The following is a 9,153-nucleotide window of genomic DNA, read 5'->3' as shown; positions in this document are numbered from 1 at the left end:
TATATTATCTATATTATATATCGATTTTTTCTTATTCCCTTCCTGCTGAAACACTCCCACGATCTCATAAAATTAAACCTCAATCGAAGATCAGCGTCTTTTAACCATTGTAACTAGGGAAGGATGAATAAAGAGAATCTTCGGTTTTAATCATTTTAATGCTCTTATTTCCCTCATCATCTCCTATCGACATCAGTTGTCCTTCGAGCTCTACATTTAAGAACTTTGTCCGCAACGACATTGCATGGTTTGCATTTTTTTACACGCGTGCGATGAGATCTTCGCGGTCATAGCGTGCGTCTCCCCTCTCTCCGCAGACCCAGCTAGGGCGAGAGAGAGAACGACAGCGTCGACCGTAACAGATAATAAGACAGTCACTGTCAACAGCCAGGTTTCGGCGCTTGGCCCCGTGACTCATAACATGGAAAAATAAGAATACGCGTCCAGGTGTTCGCGCTAATCAAAGGCATCCCGGTGATATCTATTACATGCACGCGCCTCCGCGCCGGGGATCGCGTAGCACCGCGGTCCTCCTCCCTGCACCGCGGATTCATTCACCTTGATATGAAAGTCGCTATCAGCAGCCAGGTTTCGGCGCTTGACCTCGCGACTCATAACATGGACAATAAAAATACGCGTCCAGGTGTTCGCGCTAAAAAAGTATCGAAACGAGTGACAGGTCAGCACCTAGATATCTGTTACATGTCACGTAGTGACAGGTCAGCACCTTGCGTGACGTCAAGGTCACTAGCCTTGGAGTACCCCTCCCCGCTCCCCCTCGCCACGAAGTACCCCCTCGCCACGGAGTACCCCCTCCCCGCCCCGCTCCCCTCGCCACGGAGTACCTCCCCGCCCCGCTCCCCCCTCGGAGCTCCCGGGTTTAGAACACCCTAGTACCCCCTACTAACATGTCCACGGACGTACCGACATAAAACGGACATAATTCAGACGTCCGATGGACGTCTTGTGCTATATGGGTTACCAGCCATTGGCGGTGTTAATAAGTCCCCAATATTGGCCCATATCAAGTCCTTATCCAATTTCTTACTGTATCCCTTCAGATTTTTTTTATACAACACAGGATTTCTTTTTACTAATTCTATTAATGTCCTCCACATGCTGATTTGTGTTTCCGATTCATCATTATGATCATCATCAATCACATCTACTTCATAATCCATATTTTTTTTCTAAGTTTAACCGAACTGTTAATAAACTGTAATAATAAACAGCAATAATACAATAAATAGCAAAACTTAAATTGCAATTAACGACGTTGCAACCGTTGCAACTAAGCACGAACCAGCACGAACAGTCTAAATACATTTCGAGCTATCTTTTCGTGCCCTAACCTTCCTGAGTTTTCCTCCTGCGTTCTGATTGGTCGAGCGTAAGCGTAAGAGTAAAGCTGCCATTTCACGGAGCGAAGCTAAAGCTGGCGTTTACCCCCACTCCATCGCAACACAAGTCAGCTTTGCTTTAGCTAACGCTAAAGGCCTCCTGCCTTTTTATGGAGCGTATTCTTCGCTGCTTTGAGGTTGTGTTTCAGTGAAGTTGAATTCCTGGCTTTCGCTGGCTTTCTAGTTTTGTTTATAGTGGAGTACAAATAATAAAATGGATGAAGAAAGTGGATTAGCAATTGCAATTGCAGAAATACAAAAACGACGTACAGCCGCGGCTGCAGCTGTTGTGATGCATTTGCAGAAGAAAAGAAAATATAAGGAAAAAAAGCATTGGGTAGCACCAATTTTTAAAAACCGTGACCGAAACAGTTTCTTCTTTGCGTCAGTGCCAAAATTATTGTTAGAGGACATACGATTCCATAATTATTTCCGAATGACTGCAACTCAGTTGGAGGAATTATTATGTCTAATTGGACCACAAATACAGAAGCAGGACTTTCTTCGACAATCTATCTCACCTTCTGAAAGATTGGCATTAACATTGAGGTATGTTTACTTTTGTATGTATATATGTATTAATAATAATATTATATGACAAAATCTTTAAATGAATATATAATATGTGTATTATAACATATAACATAAAATTGTACATATGAAATTGTAGATATCTTGCTTCTGGGGATTCCATGACGTCGATGTCATATCAATATCTTGTGGGATTGACAACATCGTGTAACATTATCCACGAAACGTGTGAAGTAATTTGGAATTGTTTATGTCCTTCGGTTCTTCCAGGTCGACTAATAGAAAAAGACTGGTTGGATATTGCCAAAGATTACGAAGAAAAATGGAATTTCGTTCATTGTATTGGATCCATTGATGGCAAGCGTGTCATCATTCAGGTATGTAAAATCACATTAACAGTATTTACCAAGAAAACCGCAAGAAAATATCACAATTCGGAAAAGGCCCTATTCTGTAGAATTACTTTAAAATAATTTTCTTTTAGTGTCCTAACAATGCTGGCTCCACATATTTTAATTATAAACGCAGTCACAGCATAGTTTTAATGGCTATTTGCGATGCAAATTACATATTTCGCTTCGTGGATATCGGAGCATACGGACGACAAAGCGATGGTGGAATTTTTAGAAATTGTGCTATAGGAAAAGCGTTCGATGAAGGCCGGATGAATATTCCGCAGCCATCAGCAGTTGGAGCAGGAGGAACTATTTTACCATACTGCTTTGTAGGAGATGAAGCTTTCCCGTTAAAACCGTACTTGCTTCGTCCATATCCTGGAAGAGGTGGTCTTACACCAGAACGAGATATTTTTAATTATCGTTTGAGCCGTGCGAGACGAGTCGTAGAAAATGCATTTGGCATATTAGCCAGTCGATGGCGAATATATAGAAAACCAATTATCGCTAGTACTAAAAACGCAAAATTAATGATTCAGGCAACTATTTGTCTCCATAACTGGCTTCGTCTACAAGACAAGGATGATATAAACGCAAATGTATCTTTAACAGATATCGATAGTATGGAAGATGGACGTGCATTCAAAAATATTTCAAACTGTGGGTCTAACATGAGTGCTAAAGAATGTGTAAAAATTCGAGATGAATTTTGTCATTATTTTAATAATGATGGGGCCGTACCGTGGCAAAATGATAGAAATAAATAATAAAGTTATATTTCTTGTTTTTTTAATAAACTTAATTTTATTTCTTATCTTTAATGTTTTATTATAAATGCCTTTTCTTTGCAGTATTGAGAACTTGCAATAGTTGTATCATTACTTCATCGACATCCTGAGGATCAATTTCTCGCAGTTGGGCAGCTATAAGATTGGCAAATGACATTATTTTATCAGGTGGTGACGAACTAGGCAATTTAACAGTCACTGGTTGATTAAGAGCATTAGCAATTCGATCAATGGCTGCATTATCAGAAATACTCGTACTCCGACGTTTACTACCTACAATTAAATTCTAATTTGTAGTCATCGTCAAAAGGTGATTTTTGTTAAAATTCTCAAAACTATACAGCAAATGTATGATAAGAATAGAAATAAGAAGATTAACTTACGCGATCCACGACCACTGCTGCTGTCATCACACAAAATACTATTTCTACTATCATCATCATAATCTTCATGAAGTTCTTCATTGCTTTCAAATCTCGGAATATTAGTTGCAGTTCTGTAATTAAAATATTTCTATACACTGCTACATTGAGACATATTTATATGCGTGAAATTTATCCATACTTGCTTGTAAGTTGCACATCACTAAGAAACTGCATTCTATCAAAGTGTACCCATTTATTTGTCTGTGACGTCGCTGCTGAGCCACTAGGACGATATTGCTTATTTTGTTGTATTCTAAAAGAATCACAATGATTTCCATTTCTTTTTAACGGTTGCAATGTCCATATCTACAAAAGGCAAAATACGTTCAGATACAGTAGTGAATTTTATACTTAAATTATTAACGTAGTGTCACGTCCAGCGCACATTTTTCGCTGACGTGGTTAGTAACGATAGTAATTGCCCACCCGATAGGTATCACTGGCGCGGCGCGGCTACTAGCACGCGCGCAACACGTGATTAGCAGATATTCGCTCTCCTTCTTTTCCAAGTTTAACGATAGAATTAAGCGATTAATTGACGATAGCCGAGGCAGCCACTATAGCAGACGAATCCTTGGCGCCTCCGCTTTCGCCCCAAATTAATAAAAAGTTAATAATAACGAACAATAAGCTAACATCGACGATTTCCGTGGAAGGAGTGAACTCCACGGGAACCGTTGATCACAGCCGCGTGCGAGGGCGCTATGCGCCTCCACCGCTAGCCACAATGGCAATCAGGGCCATTAAAAACCGCTGTAAATAAGAGAAATATACCATTTATAGAAATTCCGGCGAAGCTTCTAGAAGGTTCGATGCCTACGTGACTCGACGCGATATAGCGGAACTCTAGGGAGAAAAACAAGGGATCGGTATGCGGATTAATTAATCGGCGGCGCGCGGCAAATTTAAAGTTTGAAAAACGGCATAAGGATGAACGGAGGCCCTTTGCCAAGGTGACCAAAGCTCAAATTGTTTAGAGCACCGGAAGGTGCAATAATTAGCACATTAAAGGAAAATTCCAAAGGGCCCCCGCTCATCACCACTTCCGCACTTGCCCTACAACCTAACAGTATATAAGCGGACCATCGGAGCCCGAATTCCCAGTACGTTTTCCAACGTTTCACGAGACGAAGCTCTGTCCGAAAGCCAAGCCTCAGGAAAAGGGAAAATAAGTAAGGAAGGCAAAGCTCTGCCCGACTATAACCCGGCGAGATAAAGTCTCTGCCTGTAGACGGAGTGAGTGAGAGTGTGATAACCGGAGTGAAAGTAAGTGGATTAACACAGTGACACCTAACCATCATTTAATATCCTGCCCCGTCGAGGTAATAATTAATTACTGTACGCGGAATACCCTGTTGTCCGGTAGTAATACTCTGCCCCCGCCTCCTTCGGCGACGAAAACTGTGACACCTCCACCTTTCGGATGCGCGCTCGCTACCGGGCGTTCTTCTGATCCGTCTGCCACCTCGGATGCGCGCTCTCCACAGGGCGTTCTTCCAATCTTACCTCCACCTTTCGGATGCGCGCTCGCTGCCGGGCGTTCTTCCGAGATTCCTCCACCTTCGAATGCGCGCTCTTGCACAGGGCGTTCTTCGTTGGAACCAATCCACCAGCCCGGCATTAAGCATCCGGGTCCTATCTGAATCACGTATACCTTCGCCTCTTTTTCTGTTTCCTTACGCCTCGTACCTTTTGTTTTGTTGTTTCTTTTTCGCCGTCGTCTCCGTTCCCCGAGTCAGACCCCACAAAAGAAAAGGGGGACTCATCCAGACAAATCACGACAATTTTTCCATCTCTCATTGCTACCGGCAATTTAACAGGGTCCCCTCGCTGTTAGGGAAACCTCGAATGGGCACCTGGCACACGGGGAAATAAACGAACCAAACAACGTTGTTCCAGATACGCATTGTGGTTTTTCGGAACAAGCTTTGCGCCATAAGGCATGCAAATACGCAAATGCTCAGGCCACGACGGCCCCGACATATTATGTTAACTCTCACGTTCCTTTTCTTTTCTTTTGCTTAAGATCCGTTACATCGGACAGGGACGATCTTGTTCCCTAGTAAAATTTTGTTTCTTTTACATCGTTCCTCCTTTTTAGTTGTTATTAAGTCTGTTAACGAAACCATTCAAGTATCTTGTTTCGCGGTAGTTATAAGGTAGTTAAAGTGGATATAGCGTTGCAATGGAGTACAATGATGATAGCAACGCAACTGAATCCCAGTGATTAATGGCACGCTACTGAGTACTCCCACAAAAACCAATGCTTTCCACCCACGAGTAAAGCAAACGGGAGGAGGAATACTACGCAACTCCGTGCAATTCCGTGTGTGCCAGAGCAGGACACCGTTATTTACCCTCCCCACTAATTAACCCACACATTCCCTCTCGTGTGAATAACCAAATTTAATCATGAGTGCCTTCCGCAGGGAGCCCTATTATGGGCCGGTCCTGCCGCTCAGGGCGGCAGCGCCAATTACGGCGTCTGGTTAAGGCGCACCACCAGGTGCGGGTGTTTGACCCGCGGGTCTTCGACCGGTGTGCCCGTAAGGCCCCTGTGCCAGCGCCCCGGGAGACGCACCACCCGCCACCGCCTCTCCCTCACGCGCAACCTCCTCCCCCTTACTCGCGACTTCCTCCCCCGCATTCTCAACCCCGCATTCCTAACCTCATCCCCCATACCCTCAACCTCCTCCTCCGAAGCTTCCTCTCCCGCGCGCCGAGAAGCTTCAGGCACCTCCTGTCCGCCCACCCCCACTAACCTCCGGCGAGCACTGTCCCCAACGGGTGTAGAAGCCGCGGCCTCCAATCACCCCTCCACCACGGGCACCTCTGGCCTCAATCCCCGGCCCAGCACCGTCGCCCGTCGTAAAGGAACCGGCGATCGCCCGGGCACCCACCGCTCGTCCGCGGGTGGTTTCGGTCGTGCCACTCCAGCGGAGGATCAAAATTATTCTCCCGCGCGTCGACGTTCCGAAAAGGGGACGGAACATGCCCCTATTATAGGTCACACATACGTCATGTACATTCATTCTAAATAAAATAGGCATACACCCACATTCACACACACACGCACACGCACACGCACACACACACACAACTTTCACATCTCCTCTTCCTTCTCTGCCTTTCCTCTTCTCGTCAGAAGATTTCTGACGTCCCCCACGCCAAAATAAAAACGCGGGACGTAACAGTAGATTAAAGTAAATGTAGAATATAGTATACTATATTCTACATAAATAAATAGTGATAATCTACATTAATAATTATAATTATTAGTGTAGAATGTTATTATTTATTGATGCAGAAACTTCTTCCCAGAGCTTTTTGCTTTCTCATAGAGGAAGCTTTGTTTTCATGCGAAAATTTTTTTTTGGGTTTTCTATGCCAATGTTTAGAATGTTTAAAAAACTAAAAAAACACTTATTTAAAAAATGTGTGTGTGTGTGTGTGCGCAATAATTTTTCGCAATCTCACCTACGCATTTTTTGAGATATTCTAAAAAAAACACACTTCAAAAATGTATACGTGTGTGTGTGTGCCCAAAAATTGTTCGCGCTCTCTCCTCCGCAATTTTTGAGATATCGCCCTCTACTTTGGCACATTTATTTAGTGTCATTAGGAGAGGGTTGGTATTGTATTTCACTTTAATCGGTGCAAGGGTTCAGTTTATACATACATATATATGTATATTTACGTTGAAATTCCTGATTAAATTTTTAAATATTCAAGATATCGGGCTATTTCTAATTCTATTATTCTTTCCAGTCTTTTCTACCCCTATTTCATATATAATTGATTAATATTCAGTTTATTATTTCTGGAGTTATAGATGTTTGAAATTTCCCGGAATCCGTACATGAACACTTTTTCATTATACCGGGTGTATCAAAATTGAAGCTACAAAATGTAATGGTGAAATACATTAGTATAAGCAAAAAGTTCGAATAAACATAGGTAGAGGCCCATCTTTTTCATTATACAGGGTGTTTCAGAAGTGATGGTACACAATGTAATGAAGAAATGTACACACTTGTAGATGCAAAAAATTTCAATACACATAGGTACAGACATACATCTTGAATATGGCGATCACCGGTAAAAGGTTTTTTAAATTTTTAATTTTTTTTTATAAATGTCTGTGGTTGGTGAAACTATCGCAAATTTTCTTTAACAATGATTTCCAAAAATTTCAAATGTCTATAACTCAAGAAATAATTAATCATATTGCTTCCTCATAGAGGAAGCTTTGTTTTCGCGAAAAATTTTTTTTTCCAGTTTTCTTTGGGAATACGTTTAAAATATTTTAAAACGACAAAAAAACATATTTTTACAAAATGTCTGTATGTGTGTGTGTGTGTGTGTGTGTATGTACGCTTTCGAATGTCTGTGGTTGCTCTAACTTCCCTAAATTTTGAGATATCGGGCTAATTGTTTTTTAAAACGTAGAGAATCCCTAAAGGAAGGTCGGTATTGATTTTTGCGATGATCGGTAAACGGGTTTCTTTTTGAAAAAATTTTTAATTTTCCCAGAAATGTCTGTGGTTGCTCTAACTTTTGCAAATTTTGAGATATCCGGCTAATTTTTTTTTAAACGTTGATAATTCCCAAAGGAAGGTTGGTATTGATTTTTGCGATGATCGGTAAATGGGTTAATTTCTAGAAAAATTTTGAATTTTTTAAGAAATGACTGTGGTTGCTCTAACTTTTGCAATTTTTGAGATATCGGGCTATTTCTAATTCTATTATTCTTTTCCGTCTTTTCTACCCCTATTTCATATGTAATTTATTAATATTCGGTTGATTAGTTCTTAAGTTATAGATGTTTGAAATTTCGCGGAATCCGTACATGAACACTTTTTCATTATACTGGGTGTTTCTAAAGTGATGCTACAAAATTTAATGGTGAAATGTATACATTAGTATAAGCAAAAAGTCCTAATATTAATTTTTTTTTAGAAATGTCTCTGGTTGGTGTAACTATCGCAAATTTTCTTTAATAATGATTTCCAAAAATTTCAAATGTCTATAACTTAAGAACTAATTAATCATACTTTATTGAATTATATATGAAATTTTGATTGAAAAAACTGAAGAACAATATAATATATAATTAGAAAAAAGTAAAGTAAAGTAAAGTGTGCAAATTAGAAATTTGCACATGGCTTCCTCATAGAGGAAGGTTTAGGAGCGAAATCTAATTTTTTTCGATGTTTCTTGAAAGTGTGCAAATTAGAAATTTGCATATTGCTTCCTCATCATTGAAGCGTGCAAATTGGAAATTTACACATTTCTTCCTCATCATTAAAGTAGGCAAATTTGAATTTTGCACATTGCTTCCATTGTTATGGCTTCCTTATAGAGGAAGCTTTAAGAGAGAAATCTAACTTTACTACGATGTTTCTTGAAAGTATTCAAATTATTCTTATTTCGCTCTTAAAGCTTCCTCTATGAGGAAGCCATAACAATGGAAGCAATGTGCAAATTTCTAATTAGAAAAAAAAGTAAAGTAAAGTGTGCAAATTAGAAATTTGCACATGGTTTCCTCATAGAGGAAGCTTTAAGAGCGAAATAAGAATAATTTGAATACTTTCAAGAAACATCGTAGTAAAGT

At 40.5% G+C, this 9,153-nt stretch overlaps 1 protein-coding gene across 1 annotated transcript; it reads left to right on the top strand.

Annotated features, from left to right (window-relative positions):
- The first annotated feature begins 1,001 nt into the window (after positions 1-1,001).
- LOC105556111 lies at positions 1,002-3,103 on the top strand. The gene is made up of 3 exons (XM_012003185.1): positions 1,002-1,949; positions 2,071-2,308; positions 2,416-3,103. The coding sequence occupies exons 1-3, from the start codon at positions 1,615-1,617 to the stop codon at positions 3,091-3,093; spliced, it is 1,251 nt and encodes a 416-aa protein (XP_011858575.1). The 5' UTR covers positions 1,002-1,614; the 3' UTR covers positions 3,094-3,103.
- The last annotated feature ends 6,050 nt before the right edge of the window (positions 3,104-9,153 follow it).

This window comes from Vollenhovia emeryi, unplaced genomic scaffold, assembly GCF_000949405.1.
Source record: "Vollenhovia emeryi isolate VEMERY1.0 unplaced genomic scaffold, V.emery_V1.0 DF940331.1, whole genome shotgun sequence".
Lineage (NCBI taxonomy): Eukaryota > Metazoa > Arthropoda > Insecta > Hymenoptera > Formicidae > Vollenhovia > Vollenhovia emeryi.
This window is presented reverse-complemented; position numbering and strand designations above follow the sequence as displayed.